Genomic DNA, 16,713 nt, shown 5'->3' with positions numbered 1-16,713 from the left:
CATTTTTTTTAACTCGTAACTCTACTAAACACAAAATCTAAAATTGAAAAACGTACTAAGTGGTTAATTTAAAAAGTTTGAGGGACTAAGTTGCAATTTAAGAAATTAATATATATATATATATATATATATATATATATATATATATATATATATATAGAAGTTTGTGGTGAAGTTTCACGCTCTGTTAAGTGATGGTGAAATTAGTTTCTCCTCCGGCTATCCGTTACCCACGAGTTTGCCAATCAAATCCTCTTTCTCTTTCTCTCACTTCCCATTAACAAAATAACAGTAAGCAACCACACCACTTTCTAACCCCACCCCACTTCTTCTTCCCCACTTTCCATTCTTCTTCTTCTTCTTCTTCAAAATCTCAGATGGGTTTTTTATTTTGAAGTTGTTGCACTTAATCTTCTTCTTCCTTTCATTATTCTCTGTTCTTAAAGGTGGGAAACAAAAAAAAAAAAAAAAAAAACAGCCAAAAAGGTAAAGTTGTGGCAAGAAGATTTTTGTTGTTTATTTTTTTTTTCCTTCCATGAATGCTTCCTTGCTTCCTTCACACCCATTTCCCCTTTTTTCCTCTTTCTCTATATTCATTGCTTCTCTAAACTGACCTACCAAGCAAAACAGAGAGACCCACTTATTAGATTTCATGATTATTTCCTCCTCTTCTTTCTTCTTTGCTTGTGGGAATCTTTTAGTTTCTTTGGAATCGAAAACTTGGGGGTGGGTTTTGATCTTGGTTTAACTTTCTTCAATGTCTAAGACCCCTTCTGTGATTGATCTTGAAGCCATGCCGTTTAGTGAAGTGTGTAATAAACTGAAGCGTTTGAGATTGTTTGAGCCTTCTCTTGGGGTTTTGGGGTTCTTTTTTGTGTCTTTTTGTTTGATTTGTAGCTTTTTTTTCTTGGACTATAGAACGGCTTCGAAAGGGTTTGTGTTTCCTCTTCGATCAGAGAGTTTTGTTTGGCTTAGAAATGCTAATTTGGGTCAGAATCGGAAGTTTGAGTTTCTTTCTAAAGAGGGAAATGGGTGTGATTTGTTTGATGGAAATTGGGTTTGGGATGATTCTTATCCTTTATATGAGTCCAAGAGTTGTCCATTTGTAGACCAAGGCTTTCGCTGTTCTGAAAATGGCCGCCCTGATTTGTTCTACACCAAATGGAGATGGCAACCTAAACTTTGCAACTTGCCCAGGTAAACTTTTCAACACAAAAAACTTTCGATTCATCAAATTTTTTGTTAGATTAATCCGATACTGTATCATGCTGTCAAGAAATTGAGGAAGAACAATCGCAATTTCATTTCAATTGATTATCTAATCGAGTCAATATCTTGTTTATCCAATTTCCTTGTTTGAATTGTGTGGATGTTTATTACAAGGTCTGATTTCTTCTTTGTGTTTGAAATTTTCTGTTGGGTGATGATTTCACTTCAGTGGATCCCTGCCTGTTTTATGCTTTTCACTCGTTTGTGATATTTGTCTTTTTCTTTCTTTCTGTTTTGTTGACTAATTTCACCCGTGAAGCTTTGGATGGATTTGTAAAAGGGACTTTGCTGTGTAGTAAAGACAAACAATTGTTTGTATACAAATTCGTGAAGATTGTTGCCTTGTTAATTATTGATGACTGATTTCCTAAACTATGTTCAGATTTTGAAATGGTTAAAATTACTTGCTTCATTCTCAAAATAACTCGCAAATATGCTTTTAATAATTCAAAATCACTTTTGATTGAATGAAGCAGAGTTTAAAATGTAAAACTGAATATTAAATTCAAATTGAATAATTAACTAGATGTTTGAAAGTGATTTTAAACCTAACAAATATAATTTAAACTGTTTTTAAACGTTCCAAACATGTCCCTTAGACGTAGAAATTTTGCAAAATCACTTCTGATATCTGTCTTTACAACTGCACCCTTGAATTTGTAAGTTGAGCTACAATGCTTTTAATTTTTTATCATATGAATTTGTGCCCTGCAACTAAAATCTGTTGGAATGTCCTTATTTGTATTTATGTTATTTGGGATATTTACGATTTTGAAATTTAGAAGAATTCAGTAGATTAACTCTGTAAACTTAGTAAACTGTTCTCTCCCTAGTCGTGACACACTACACTATTAGCGAACCATGTAAATACCCATGTTGATTCTCTACTGTTTATATTTTTCTGCTCATATTTATTTGTCGATTACTCGACAAAATCAGGATTAGTGTCAAGGCAACCAAGTTGAAATCTTATGGTTTGAGAATTGCCATGTCACTATCCTTTTAGTTTGTGTAATTTTCAAGTTGCTACTTATTTGGCTCTGGTCATAGAGATCTGTAATGGTTTATTTTTAAGGGGGTAATAACTCTACTTGAAAGTTTGATGGCGAGATAGAAAGTTTGATAATTGAAGGTAGGTTTCTTAATCTCACTTAGATTTAATTGGACTTGCGAACTATCAGGTTCAATGCAACGTTAATGTTGGAAAAAATGCGGAACAAACGGGTGGTGTTTGTTGGTGACTCAATTGGAAGAAACCAATGGGAATCTCTTTTGTGTATGCTATCATCTGCAGTTCCAAATAAAGAGTCCATCTATGAAGTGAATGGTAGTCCAATAACAAAGCACAAGGGATTTTTGGTGTTCAAGTTCAAGGACTTCAACTGCACCGTTGAATACTACAGAGCTCCATTTCTTGTCTTGCAGAGTCGACCTCCTTCTGGAACTTCTCAAGAGATCAAGACTACTCTTAAACTAGACCAAATGGATTGGTCCTCAGCCAAGTGGCGAGATGCTGATATTTTGGTCTTTAATACTGGGCATTGGTGGAACTATGAGAAGACCATTAGAGGGTAATATTTTTTACTACGTATTTGAGTTTCTTGCTGTTACCGTTTCCAAGTTTTTCTCAATGACTGATGTGTTTTTTTTGGATGTTATGAGCAGAGGCTGTTACTTCCAAGAAGGGAAGGAGGTTAAGACGGAAATGAAGATTGACGATGCATATCAGCAGTCACTCAAAACTGTGATGCACTGGATCAACAAAGAACTAAACTCGAAAAAAACAACCGTCTTCTTTCGAATGTTTGCCCCCGTGCATTTTCGGTAAGTTTTTGATCCCCTTTTCTCTGATAAATCTGAATGCATTAGAAAACTGCGGAAGTGCGAAGTAGTAGAGCTTTATAAGGATTCTGTCTGCTTTATAAATGAGATGTGCAAATTGTACAGAGGTGGAGATTGGAGGAATGGTGGTAGTTGTCATTTGGAAGCTCTGCCCGAGCTCGGTTCTTCACTTGTTCCTCCGGAAACCTGGTCACATTTTCGGATAGCTAATGCCATCCTATCAGGTTACCCGACGACTCCAAATTCAACTAGATTAGAGATATTGAACGTAACTCAAATGACTGCACAGAGAAAAGATGGGCACTCGTCTTTATACTACCTCAGTCCCGATGTCGGTCCTGCACCTCCTCATCGACAGGATTGTAGTCACTGGTGTTTGCCTGGGGTTCCTGATGTGTGGAATGAACTTCTTTATGCATTGTTCTTGAAGCATGAATGGAAGTCTTCAACTTCTCAGGCCACACCATTCTGATTAAAGCTAAAAGGATTTTGTTGCCAAGTTATTTCATAGTTTGGACATATTTGAGTAGGCCGATCGCCTTCTTGGAAGAACTGTTTCGAGGTTTCGAAGAAGATTGATTATTGAAGGTTTACAGAGACGTGAGAAGGCAAAGTGATTGAATTTGCTTACAAGAAATGATAACCAAAGAAGGCCAATACAACATTCTTCAATAGTGTTGAAAGTAGCCAAAATTTTTGGATACAAAGGAGGCTTACTTGGAAGAATAAACAGCATATATATATATATATATATATATATATTTTTTTTTTTTTTTTTAAAAAAATAGATTTAATGGGGATTTTGTACATATTTAAATTGCTAAATTTGTAATATTACATTGAAAAAAGGGGGATTTCTCAAGTAAGTTGGGCTTTAGAAATGGGCTCAGCTGTTGGACTGGATCCACCAATTCCAAACCAATTGTTTGCTCTCTTAGACCAGATTTGATGGAATAGTTCCAACTCACATAAATACCCCAAAATTGCAATATTATCTTTTTAACTTTTCACAAACATACTTACTGGAATAGAAATCTGTTAAGAATGCTTTACCAGAAAGTTGTAGGAATCGAAACGTAAACTGAGAGTCAAAAACTTCACAATTTTAAGGAAGTGTATTGAGAAAAATAGTTTGAGTCGTGAAGATGGAAAAGTCATGAACATAGCATAATGTAAAGACTTTATAAGATATAAAATTGATGTTTTTAATCGTAAGATCCGTAAATGTTAGATTTGAAGAAGAAGATTATTATGCATTGAACTTGGGAATTGCCAGTCGAAAATTAACATATTTCTTCACCAAACATGAAGGGAACAAATTCAAAGTATTGAATGAGTTAATCAGATTGATGTTATCATTCATCTATTTTAAGGTAAACAAGACAAAAGAGTTTAGACATTAGGAAGGTCCTCTGTCCCCCTCTAAATTCATGGAAACAAGGCCCCTCCTTTCACACATCTTGAAAATTTCATCCTCTTGGAGCATAAAGGTTCTTGAAGCTTAAACGATCTGTGAAGGTATTTTGCGATGCTATGTGGGGAAAAATGTAATTTTTGGTTAATTTTGACACTCATAAAAACATACTACATCAAAAGGTAACCAAGTAAAAACTTTCTTCTTACTCTCTATATACAAGTATTGTTCTTAACAAACGGTGAGCTTTGTTACATCAATTTCAAGCCATACCCATCTATTTATCCCTTCAACTAATCTACACTCTTTTTTCTTCTCAAGACAAAAAACAAATATATTATTTGTGGTGTGCAAAATTTTAAAATTTCAAAAATTTCAAAATAATAATAATAATAAAGAACATTTCTTCCCCTTGAGAATAATATGTGGACAATGTGAGAGTGTTTGAGTGAGGCCCATTTTGAGGACATCCTCCTCATCACCACACTCCCTCAACCAATAAGGAACAAAAGATAAAGCTTTGGATTAGATCCTTTACACTTAAACCCATGTCTTCTTCTTCCTTTCTTCTCTCCAATTGGATAACATAACATAATAAAACATCAATTTTCAGTTTCAATTTTGTCTTTTCGTACACAATTTTTGCCTAGCTGCCTTTGTCTTTTCATGTTCCCTTCTTGCTCTTTCACTTTTTTCTTTTCCCTATTTAAACCTTAGTTGGAAATGATATCAAACCAAAGTATAGTTCTCTCTTTTTTTTTTTTTTGTTCTAGCATTTGAGTTGGAAATGGAAGTTGAAAATGATGATTTGTTGTTTGCTGAGCTTACTAGAAGGATTTCGCTTCTCATTATGGATGACGACGAGCTTCCGATCGTTAATACGGTTTGTTTTACCTCCTTTGTTTAGCTCTAAAATGGTTTGTTTTTCTTTTAAACATGAATGTGGAATGACTTCTAAAATTGTGTTTAATTTTGTGTTTGTTTATTGTTTAAGAAATCTATATTGTTTATAATGTGTTTATGAACCCCCTAAGCACTTCTCAAAATCAAATGTAACAACTGCTATATACTTGAAGCTTTATGGAAAAGTAGTTTGATTGGATATTTACCATTGCAAAATTTAGTTAGGTTGAAAGTTTAGATACTTAAGAAGCTAAAAACTCTCCATTGTTTTTTAGAGACCACACTTGTAACTTGACATACTATTAATGTTTCAGAACTTTACTAGAACAGTACATCAACTTCGACCTAGGGAATTACCATTAACGATGGATTACGAGAATGGGTTCGTAAGGGAGAGCAAAGGCACTGGAGTTTTCATTCCAACACGGTTGCCACCACCAAAGAGGAAACAGAAGAATGCGACTGTTGGTTATAGAATTAAATCAGAAAACAAGAGGCTCAATAATCGTCAACCATCTCCAATGTATTATTGTAAGCCCAAATAGGGTTAAGCTCATCATTTTCTAATTATTTCAAGTTTTAATTCTATATTAATATTTAATTATTTTATAAATTCGTGTGTGATAGTGACATGTTTGAGTAACGGTCACTTATAAAATAAAGCTATGTAGAATTTTAATTAGAAGGGTTACGCAAACTATCTGCTAATGTTTTTTAAAAGCCATAATTGAGTCTATATATATATATATATATATATAAACAGGTAAAAAGAATTTCATAGAGTTGAGTTGATATAGTGCAACTTAAATACATAATAATTAAAAAAAAAAAAAAAGAAACACCAAATGATTGGTTTTTGGTGTGGGTTTGAGACCAATATTGACTGCAACTCCAACCAATTATTGTACACTCAACATGAAATGACTTTGGACAAGAGATTTCAAGTGAAATAGCCACTCATTCAAGTGAAACATTTGTACACATTCCTAATGTGAATTTGGATACCATTTGAAATAAAAATAAAAATGGGAGTTATCTATCTCCGTGTTTGTCCAACTAAGAGTTGCTCTAGTGAGTTTGACTTAGATCTCTTCTCATTTTTTTTTTTTTTTTTTTTTTTTTTTTTATAGATTGGATTGAGGTAAATTGTATTACATTACACAACATTTTGAAAACCTATTGAAATTTGACAAGATATGAAAGTCTCGAGAAATATAGCAAATTGTTCCTTTTCCATGTGGTCAAAGTTGTTCGAAATCCAAAAATATCCTCGATAATAGATGGAATTCATTCCAATTCAATGTAATTAAATCTAATTATTTATATATTTAATAATTAAAAGTATAACATTTTGGCCATAAAAATAAAAAGAGTTAATTAAATAATTTTTTTAGACCTAATAATGCAATACCAAATTAAGTAACAAAAAAGTTAAACCCTAAAACCTTATGTACAAATACATTTATTTTCTATTTTAAAAATATGAAAAGCTCCATAAAAAACATTTTCATATATGAAATTTGTATATTGCAAATAATAATAATAATGATGATAATAATTGACCCGTACCTGATACATTTGGGCTTCTATTGCGGGCTGGCCTAGTTCTTATATGGGCCTAGCATGTAGCCCAATAATCCACCAACTAAAGCCCAAATGAAGATTCTGAGTTCGCTACGCCATTTCCTTCCAATTTTCCGGCCAAATCTCTCGATCATCAACCAATTTCACAGCCACTGATTGGCCTTTTTCAATTTGATACTTGACGATCTTGTATCAGCTACGCTTATCCATGGCGTCCGCAATTCTGAAGCGAGTCAGCGCCTCTGCAATGAGCTCGCTGGTTGAATCTATACGAATCGGAGCTTCATCGCGAAACTTTGCAGCGGTCGCGGTCGGGACTGACATCGTCTCCGCCGCACCGGACGTTTCTCTCCAGAAGGCTCGGAGTTGGGATGAAGGTGTCTCCTCTAAGTTCTCCACCACTCCGCTTAAAGACATTTTCAAGGTCTGTTCTTCGATTCTCCGTGTATTTCTATCTCTTGTTCTCTTCTGAGGTTGATTGTGTTAATTTTGGTTGTTCATGAAATTGAAGGCGTTAAAGGTCACATTTTAGCTTAAATGTTATGTTCTACGTTTACATTGAATGATAATTTTAGTCTAGTTATTCTTTTCTTATTGATTCATTCATTGGTCATGATATTTCAGGGCAAGAAGGTCGTTATCTTTGGGCTTCCTGTAAGTCAATCTACTCAGTCTTTTACTATTGTTTATATATGCTATGGAAATCATGAATTCTTTAGCAAATATTTGCCGATTTATATGTCTTAATATCTTTTTCAGCATATTGTGTTCTTTGTTCTGAACAAGAACTTTCATGATCAATGGCTTCATCCATTAGTGAAATGAGGATTTATTTAGGGATCAGCAACAATGTTCCGTGGTTTACCATTCATTTCTGACCTCTAAAAGATTGATCAGACACTAAGGAAGAAGAATTGTTAAACCAGAGAGTATATGATCTTTATTTTGTACCTGGTAGAGAACTCTAGAATTTAAAGAGTTATCAACATTAGGCGATTCACTGCGATAAAATTTAAATCCTGTGGATCTTTATTCTAATTTTAATCATTTATTGGAGTTAACCCTATGGGACTTTGGTAGCTCATTTATTTCCTTGGATAACTTAGGATTGAAAAATCTCTTCTTTCTATCTGGAAAATTTAAAATGTGGAAACAAGCTGCTTGTTGTATTATCAACATTTAGCATTTTTGAAGTATAATGTTAAAGGTTTTTGTTATGTTTAATTAGTAATCAAGTCATATATGCTCAATCTTTGATGAACATGGAGTAGATATAACTGCTATTTCTCTGGGTTTGTCACTGTTAAATAAGTTAATTATATGTTGCAGATTTTAAAGTTGTTATACAAATTTCCAGGGTGCGTATACAGGAGTTTGTTCTCAGCAGCACGTTCCTAGTTACAATAATAAAATTGATGAGTTCAAGGCTAAAGGAATTGATTCTGTTATTTGTGTGTCGGTTAATGATCCATATACTCTCAATGGCTGGGCTGAGAAACTTCAAGCTAAAGATGCTGTAAGCTTCCTTGACCAAATTTATTAAAAAACTGCGTACTTTTTTTTTTTTTTTTTTAGTTTTTAGTTATTTGTATGTAGGAACTATTTTCATTTCTAACTCTAACGGCCTATTCTGATTTGCTTCACTTATTCCTGTAATTATCCTCTTTATTGCAATATAGATTCAATTCTTTGGGGACTTCGATGGGAAATTTCACAAAAGCTTGGAACTGGATAAAGATCTTTCTGTTGCTTTGCTCGGTCCTCGTTCTGAAAGGTATGATCAATCTTGTCTTTGACATACCAAGAAATTTCTGGATTTTGATTATTCAAGCCTTGTTAATATCCATTTGGTATTTGTGTGTGTGTGTTTTTTTTTTAAATTAAGCCTATAAACACTCCTTCCATCACTAAATTTCTTACTTTGTTATCTACTTTTATCAATGTTTCAAAAATCGAGCCAAGCTTTGATAAAAAGAAAAGGGTTTTTTAAAGCTTGTTTTTTTGCTTAAATATGACTAAGAATTCAACTCTTGTATTTGAGGAAGATATATATGGTTATAAAAAATTAAGAGAAAATAACCTTAATTTTTAAATTCCAAAAATAAAAAACAAAATGGTTAACTAGTTAACTAACCGTCTCTTGGTTTTAGTTTTGGGTCTTTGAGAATTAAGCTTACAAATGTAGAGCCATCTTTGTTTTGTTATCTAATTGTAAGGATGTTTTCATAATTTGAGCAGAGTTTTGACAACTAAAAAAGGTATTTTTGAGATGAGGGTTCAAGTAGGTAAGACATTTGTATACTATTTGACATTGTTCTTATTTGTTAGATGGTCAGCATATGTTGTAGATGGAAAAGTTAAGGCTCTTAACGTAGAGGAAGCTCCATCTGACTTTAAGGTTACTGGGGCAGATGTCATTTTGAATCAAATTTAGAGTCAGTTTCCAACACAAGCTCTTGGGTTCCGAATAAGACCATGCCTGTAAATTAGTTATGTATTCCAGAGGTTTTCATTTCTTTTTGGTTGTTTTTCTGCTGTAGTAAATCCCAAGTGACAATTGCTTGGATCCTTGCCTTTCACTTATTGTTCTTCATAAATTAAATGCTCCAACTTGGATTTAGAAACTCGGAGAATTCTTTGTTCAAACAAGGACTTCTGGATTGGAATATCAACCCTAAACTCTAACCATGAGTAAGAGTAAATGATAAGTATTGGTTGAGATCTTCTCTTCTCCAGTTAAGGGTGTGGAAAAAGTTTTAGCTTTGAACTTGATTGGTCTTGATCTCAAGTGATAAAGTGAAATGTCAGTATGAAGGTGAGTGAATTTCAACCTTTTTTTTTTTTAAGAAAAAAGTACAAATTGGGGGTAAGCTCTTCTTGGAATTTAAGAATTTCAACTTACAAACTTATGTTATAGGCAAAATCATCATTCAAACCTTGGATGCTAAAAATTGAAGTCGAATATTTTGTGGCATTGTTCTTCAAAATTATTGACCATTTATTATGGATCATTTTGATTTCTTGTAAAATCGTCTACATTCCCAATTTCACTCATACGGTTTGTGTTGGGTAACTTGTGTTCAAATAACAAAATTTTTAATGAATATGGTTGGATCATGGGTTGAGATAAGATAAACAAAATTTTTAATGCATTGGGTTGGTTCATGGGTTAACCTAAAATAGACCAAATCAACTTTGAACCAATGGAAACAAAATTATATTATTTTCCTTATTTACTTTTAAGTTTATTTAATTTCATAACTTTTTTTTGGACAATTTAGTTTCCAGCAACTCCTAAAAATAATTTTTTTAACACCGCATAAAGAAAGTTTTCATAATATAAATTGAAATTGGGTTGTTAATCTTAACATTTTATTTATTTTTAAAATGAAAAACTAAATAAATAATTTGAGTAAATGGAGTCAACTCAACCCAAGTGTTTCATGGTAGAGTTGGGTTGAATTGAGTTCATTATTTAATAAGGATTATTTAGATAGAAAAAAATTACAACTCGAAACAATTAGATTGAATTTTAAAATTGTTTCAACCTAACTCATGAATACCCCTAGGCTAAACAAGAATGAGAATAAGAATAAACATTTCTTTGTTTCCATTTTGCTCTTAATCTACGTATCGTTTTCTTTAGTAAGTGTATATGCTATTTTTTGAAGAGCATGTGGTACTTAAAATATTGAAATTTCTATTTGTAGAAGAAATTACAATGGGGTATTTTAAAGGTCGGACAATAAATTTGATTATATAATTTCAAGAGTTCTTCAAACTTACTTTTTCCATTCAAACTATTTCATTAAAGACCATCTTTTTCCAGCTCATAAGATTGGAGGAATCACTTTTTCAAAGGTTGTAACCAATACCCCCAATAGGAAAAAAGAATTTATTCTTTCACATCACCCAAAACCAAAGTCATAAAGAAGCTTATGCTTTACTTATTTATGTGTCTATCCCTTTGAACACATTCCTTATCGATCCTTCTAAACGTAAATTCATTCATTTTTCCAATAGTTTTTAATGCATAACCATTAATTTAAACGGCCTCACATCACAATCTCCCGTGAGTAGTGTACTCTATTTATAATATTTAAAAGGTTGATTTCGACATAGGCATATGGATAAAAACAAATGTCAATTTCAAAGGATATGAAAATTTATATTCTCTGTATGTTTGCATAAGTGATACTTAGTTGCTTATTTATTATGTTTCATGATTTCTACGTTATAATGGAAAAGTCAAATCATTCAGAGCATCAATTGCAAACCCTCCCATGAAAATGTAAAAACATCGAGCCTCAGACCATAAGATCAATTCCAATTTTTAAGTTACAAAATTGGCAAGGGAATTGACTTGATGATGGCTTAAAAAAATGCAGTTTTTGGTATTTTGTTTCCACCTTAACCCAAAATTCCCCTTGAAATTACACTTAGGTTGGCTTCTTCAGGAGAATCCAGAATAGAAACCATCATCCTTTGTTATGATCTTCCCCCTTCAAAAGAAGCATTTATCCCAATGAGTTTTAAGAAAGTCGCCCACATGGAAATTGTGTATCATGGAAGCAGATCATCATTAAATAAAATATATTTATATATGTATCGAATTACATCTTTTTGATTAGTAGATTTATAGAAAGAAGAAAATGCAGGACGCAAACCAACAAGGATGTTGGCTAAGTTGTAACACGTCGCTTGCCGCAGTGTGCATTCTGCTGAGTTGAGTTGATAAGATGTTCAACTAGATGAGTCCAATCCTAACATCCAAACTTCAATCTCCTCTCTGCCAAATAGATGAATGATAATCAATAAAGACATTAAACACATATTGTGGAATGATTTAAGCAAAAGTATTTTACAAAGTTGGGTATAGTTTGACACTAGTTTGTGGAAAATCATGTAAGTGAAGTACCTGAGCTAAAGAAACTTCGACGGAGCCTGGAACGGTTGGGGAAACTTGTGAAGGTGAACCAGTACATATTCTATTAATTTTAACTGAACCATCAGTGCCAGCACTCTCTTGCACTACGTTCTTTCCTTTCAAGGAGTTTGATGTACCCCCACAGCTGAAGAAGGAAACGGAACCAGTATTCCTTTTCGAAGTCAAATCTAGGCGATCGATCATTCGAGCAACGCCAGCAATCCCAGCACTGACTTCACGCTTTACTCCCTTGCTTAGCTCCTTGACGGAGCTGTTACGGGCAAGCAGTTTCTCCTTAATACCTTGAGTGCTTCGCAAGATTGACTCCTTGTACCTGTATCGGTACAGATTTTTAAATTTTGTATGCAATTTAGAATTGATGATGTTGCAGAAAGAAACGAATTTAACAGAACCAAACTCCATTACACTTACTTTGCAGAAGTGGCAGACCATTTGGATTTGATGGAATCTTGGAAAGAGAGCCCCTCGGATTGGTTTGTTTTCTGTTGACTACCTGACGGTGTATCGGGCAGTAAAATTACACTATACAAAAAAAAGGTTGATGCATGTTAGATGGTAAAACAAACGAAAGGTGTGCTTGTTTTGAAGCTTGAGGGTGTCTTGAGAATTTAAGGTTGCAATCAAGAGAAGATAGAATTTCTCTATAGAGTACTAGAAGGCACTCTCTTTTACAAGAAACCAACTTAAAATTTAAGTCAAGAATGGTTGGTGCTAAGAAAGAGCAAAGCATGTGGTAGATATGTTAGTCCAGGGATGTAATGTACCTAGGGGAGATTTTATTAATTCCAGTTTGGCCAACCGATGGCATTGGAGAACCAGGAGATGGTGAATCACTATTAGGTGAAGTTAGAGTTGCATCTTGAAATCGTGGAGACATTGGAACCTCTGGACACGCAGAGGCAACTTGTGAAGGCCCAACTCCAAAATGTCTTTGCCTCTCCCTTCTATGAACATACCGAGCTCTGCTAGCTGCAGCAGCAAGATGCTGCATAATCAGGTCATCAAAGTCGGAGTCATCCGAGTGCACAGAGTCCTGAAGGAATCAATTTTGCAGCTTAATAATGGCTGATCTTTGTTGAAGCAACAATTAAGAACAAGGAAGAAAGATAGATTGTCAGATTTATTAGAATTACTCACGTGATCAAAATCAAAGTTTTCGTGGAAACGCAAAGAAGTAGATGCAGCAGAAGACAAGCTTCTCGACTTCAAAAGCCTTTCACTAGCCATAGCTGCCAGAAGCTCCTGACTGTAGAATAGTTGAATTAGCACAGATTTGATTAGAACGATTGTGTCATTTTCATAAGTAGATTGATTGAGAGAGACGGAGCGAGGCACAAGAATTGGGAGGACAATGTGAAAGGAATTAAACTTTCTATGACAAAGTTACATACCCAACAGGGTCCTTCAACGCTAACAACTGGCAACAGATTGGGCACTCATCGCTTCTTTGAGACCTGAAAAATCAATGCCCAAAAGGTAAGACTTGCATCACAGCCTGTTTTAGAAGATCGGATAAAAGAGAAAGAAGTTCAAGAAGCCTACCAATCAAGAATACATTGGAGATGATATTCATGCTTGCAACTGGTAATCTGAAATTTGAACAATAGTTAAAGTTAATGCAAACATAAAGGCCAAATAAAACACCTAAAATGGACCAGCAACATCTTTGAGACAAAACCCCTTTATTAAGAGGGAGTGAAGAAAGCGCTTCATCAGATCAATTTTCTACAACAGCAATATGATCATTCGCTTGGACCCAATCTCAGTCTCACTCATCTACTTACAGATTTTGTATCAAATTTAAACATCTAAATTATGACGAATAAGTTATTAATTCAAACCATGCACAATAAATCACATTGTGTCGCTATACAAACAAAGTAGTTTGGCAGAAAACAAAAAGAATCCCATAATAATAGTTGAAAAACCATCATCAGAAATCTGCTCACCTACATTCTATAGTAGCACTTCATCAATTCATCCTGATAAACAGGAAATCACATAACCCTTTTGTCAAGATATGATTGAATGTTAGTGAAGAAACTAATTGGCTCGAGTAAAAGTAAGGGCTGGCCCAAGTCTAGCAAGAGATGTTTTTTCATCGGTTATACGAAGGGTAGAAAATCATCCTGTAAATCTCCAATTGAAGATTATATATAAATCACTCAATGAGGGATTGAGAATCACGTTCTACTTTTAGTAGTTTATAATTCAAATAAGATCAAGCAAATAAAATCAAGACCCAGTTGCATAGAATAAAACACAAAACAAATGGGTACCCTTCTTCACAATTTTCTCCAAAAAAAACGAAAAACAAAAAAGGTCTTCCTCCTTTCATTCTCAGGTGATCATAACGCTTCAAAAGAAAAAAAAAAATCCTGTTCCACTTTCAAGATGCAGAAAAGGGTAAGGAAACACGATCTCCAAAAAGAAGAAACTGAATGTTCCTTCAGAACACACAAACAGCCCAAATACGCAAACCCCATTACAAGTTTTGAACAAAATTATAATCAGCAGTGAAAAAACGAGGAAGTTTAAGTGATGAAATTACAGTGGCAGGATCATCGGAGGTAAATGGGTCGAGACAAATACAGCAAGCATCATCAAAATCATCATCAGAAGCAGCAGCAGCAGCAGAAGCTGAAACAGCATTGGGATTCAAAGAGACAGAAGAAGGAGAAGGAGAAGAAGAAGAAGTGAAATTGGCCATGAAGTGTAGACAAAATCAAAGGGAAGAAGAAAGGAAGGAATTTAGAAGAAGGGGAAGTGGGGGAAAACTGAAACCTAGAAATGTGTAGAAAGAGAGAGAGAAAGAGAGAGAGACGATGGTCAAACTCAAAGAAGAGAGTTTATGGGGAGAAGAGGAAAAATCTGAAGAACTTTGCAGCAAACTAAACTGATTCACACGGTTTTTTTGGTGGAAGTGGAATCAGTCTGCTCTCAAAAACTCCCCTTTTTCCCCAAACTTTCATTTAACAAAGTTTAATCTAATTCGGTTTGTTTTATTTTTCTAATTTCTAACTTTAGTCCTAAACATTGCCCAAATGTTAAGTAATGAACTTTTTCTTTCAATTTTCAAACATGAATGAAAAAATCATTTTAAATGTGAAAACTAACTTAAAAATATTTATCAATGTAGTGAAATTTATAATCTATAAACGTTTTTTCTTAGAATATAGTTTTGGTGTAGTTGCAAATGTAGCAATTATATTTAAAATAATTAAGTATATAATAACATTTTTAAAAAATTGTAAATATAGTAAAATCTGTCAAAATCAATCAATAATAGGAGTGTATCACTGATAAACCAACCATAAGAATCTATCAACCATAAAAGTCTGTCACGCTTTTAAAATATTACTACATATTTAATAATTGTTCTAAAAATTGTTAACCATTATAATTATCCTATAGTTTTTTTATTGGCATTCTTTTTAAAAAAAATTTACAAAAACTCGACATTTTAAACTTTAGTTATTAGTAATATTGATATATTTGGAGCTTTTGTTTGTGATTTTTTTTTTTTTTTTACATTTTTTACTAAATTGCTGAAATATTTAAATACCAATTTATTATCAATTACCAATATATTATTATATGTTTTTATATGAATAAATATATTGTTGATGAGTTTCATCGATCATTCATTTATTATGATTTGTACAAATCTTTCTTTTATCGTTTCTATGTCGTCCGTTTGACAATTAGAAATTTGACTAATTATTTGTAGATTCTAAATAAATGAGATACTTTAATAACGTTTAGCCACTTGTTATCAATTGTAAAATAAATAAATTAATGCATACTAATTTCTTTTGCTATATAAAATATATATTAGATTAAAAAAAAAAAAACCTTCAGTAGTATATTGTGCTTAATTTGATGTCTAAATTTTATTATCACTTTCTCTTATGATAGTTTAATCTTGTTTATGTTTGTTGATAGCTTTCATTGCATGGAATGAAGATTCTGAATTAAAGATGTTGGGAGTTTTAAATTAGACATCAAATAATAATTTAGAGTTTTTTTTTTATTCTAATTTTGATTTTTTTTCTTTTGAGTTTTATGTGTGTGTATATATATATGAAAGAAATTTTTAAAAATGAATTAGACATGAAAATTTTAAAAAACGTATAAGATGACGAGAGTCACACATTAAAACTGTTAATAAAAGAAATCGAATAAAGACCAACCAAATATCGACACGTTTTCAACGTAAATAAATAAAAAGGATGAAAAGGAAAGATGAATGGTGTTTGGAGGATCGTGACCGTAAATTTTAGAAGTAATGTGGAACATCAATATCAATGGCAGAATAAAAGTTGTAAAGTTTGAATAAAGATGGGACCAATTATTGTGGAGGCCAAGACTTTATATTCCTCTTTTCTTATTGACTTAATACCAAATAACAAGTGGATTGGAACCCTAACAAATTTTTTGACAAAAGGCGAGAAGGTAAATGAAATTGCTCATGTTTTTGTAATTTTGATTTTCTTCAAGACCATCGATATAAAAATAGCACTTTTCATAAAAAAGTTCTCTATCGTTCTTGATGAGTAAGTTTGATTAACTTTATGTTAAGATATCTTGAATCTAAGTTGTATTTTGGTTTTAGGATTAACTTTTTAACGCCGCTCGTGCTTTGTTTCTCTCTAACCATGGACGTAGCTAACAAACTTTTAGTATGCATAAATCTACGTATCAAATTTTCTATTAGTTTACGTTTTCTTACCTTATTTGATTGTCGATTTCA

The 16,713-nt window shown here is 33.0% G+C and overlaps 4 protein-coding genes across 5 annotated transcripts; 3 read left to right on the top strand and 1 right to left on the bottom strand.

Moving 5' to 3' along the window:
* The first annotated feature begins 173 nt into the window (after nt 1-173).
* Nucleotides 174-4,053, top strand: LOC103497930 (protein trichome birefringence-like 11). The gene is made up of 4 exons (XM_008460342.3): nt 174-1,197; nt 2,451-2,840; nt 2,935-3,093; nt 3,217-4,053. Exons 1-4 carry the CDS (start codon nt 758-760, stop codon nt 3,581-3,583), a joined length of 1,356 nt encoding a protein of 451 aa, XP_008458564.2. The 5' UTR covers nt 174-757; the 3' UTR covers nt 3,584-4,053.
* A 1,192-nt stretch (nt 4,054-5,245) lies between these two features.
* Nucleotides 5,246-6,111, top strand: LOC103497931 (uncharacterized). The gene is made up of 2 exons (XM_008460343.3): nt 5,246-5,408; nt 5,743-6,111. The coding sequence occupies exons 1-2, from the start codon at nt 5,313-5,315 to the stop codon at nt 5,971-5,973; spliced, it is 327 nt and encodes a 108-aa protein (XP_008458565.2). The 5' UTR covers nt 5,246-5,312; the 3' UTR covers nt 5,974-6,111.
* Nucleotides 6,112-7,075: 964 nt separating this feature from the next.
* LOC103497933 (peroxiredoxin-2F, mitochondrial) lies at nt 7,076-9,636 on the top strand. 2 transcript variants are annotated; one of them, XM_008460345.3, is made up of 5 exons: nt 7,076-7,436; nt 7,637-7,666; nt 8,370-8,528; nt 8,692-8,786; nt 9,341-9,636. In XM_008460345.3, exons 1-5 carry the CDS (start codon nt 7,221-7,223, stop codon nt 9,444-9,446), a joined length of 606 nt encoding a protein of 201 aa, XP_008458567.1. In that variant the 5' UTR covers nt 7,076-7,220; the 3' UTR covers nt 9,447-9,636. The 2 variants fall into 2 exon arrangements, with proteins under 2 accessions (XP_008458567.1, XP_050947786.1); XM_051091829.1 differs by lacking the exon at nt 7,637-7,666 and having other exon boundaries at nt 7,122-7,457.
* A 1,937-nt stretch (nt 9,637-11,573) lies between these two features.
* Nucleotides 11,574-14,946, bottom strand: LOC103497932 (E3 ubiquitin-protein ligase RHF1A). Its single transcript, XM_008460344.3, has 8 exons — nt 14,512-14,946; nt 13,503-13,549; nt 13,352-13,414; nt 13,098-13,206; nt 12,725-12,993; nt 12,372-12,482; nt 11,931-12,273; nt 11,574-11,801 (listed from the first exon to the last, which is right to left on the bottom strand). Exons 1-8 carry the CDS (start codon nt 14,668-14,670, stop codon nt 11,790-11,792), a joined length of 1,113 nt encoding a protein of 370 aa, XP_008458566.1. The 5' UTR covers nt 14,671-14,946; the 3' UTR covers nt 11,574-11,789.
* Between the last annotated feature and the right edge of the window lie 1,767 nt (nt 14,947-16,713).

This window comes from Cucumis melo, chromosome 11 (genome assembly GCF_025177605.1).
Source record: "Cucumis melo cultivar AY chromosome 11, USDA_Cmelo_AY_1.0, whole genome shotgun sequence".
NCBI lineage: Eukaryota > Viridiplantae > Streptophyta > Magnoliopsida > Cucurbitales > Cucurbitaceae > Cucumis > Cucumis melo.
This window is presented reverse-complemented; position numbering and strand designations above follow the sequence as displayed.

Coding starts and splice junctions, on each gene's coding strand:
- LOC103497930 (XM_008460342.3), top strand. CDS start 758: ATGTCTAAGACCCCTTCTGTGATTGATCTTGAAGCCATGCCGTTTAGT. Junction 1,198..2,450: donor AAACTTTGCAACTTGCCCAG/GTAAACTTTTCA, acceptor GCGAACTATCAG/GTTCAATGCAACGTTAATGT. Junction 2,841..2,934: donor TATGAGAAGACCATTAGAGG/GTAATATTTTTT, acceptor TGTTATGAGCAG/AGGCTGTTACTTCCAAGAAG.
- LOC103497931 (XM_008460343.3), top strand. CDS start 5,313: ATGGAAGTTGAAAATGATGATTTGTTGTTTGCTGAGCTTACTAGAAGG. Junction 5,409..5,742: donor AGCTTCCGATCGTTAATACG/GTTTGTTTTACC, acceptor TTAATGTTTCAG/AACTTTACTAGAACAGTACA.
- LOC103497933 (XM_008460345.3), top strand. CDS start 7,221: ATGGCGTCCGCAATTCTGAAGCGAGTCAGCGCCTCTGCAATGAGCTCG. Junction 7,437..7,636: donor CGCTTAAAGACATTTTCAAG/GTCTGTTCTTCG, acceptor ATGATATTTCAG/GGCAAGAAGGTCGTTATCTT. Junction 8,529..8,691: donor AACTTCAAGCTAAAGATGCT/GTAAGCTTCCTT, acceptor ATTGCAATATAG/ATTCAATTCTTTGGGGACTT.
- LOC103497932 (XM_008460344.3), bottom strand. CDS start 14,670: ATGGCCAATTTCACTTCTTCTTCTTCTCCTTCTCCTTCTTCTGTCTCT. Junction 12,483..12,724: donor ATTAATAAAATCTCCCCTAG/GTACATTACATC, acceptor TTTTTTGTATAG/TGTAATTTTACTGCCCGATA. Junction 12,274..12,371: donor TGGTCTGCCACTTCTGCAAA/GTAAGTGTAATG, acceptor GTACCGATACAG/GTACAAGGAGTCAATCTTGC.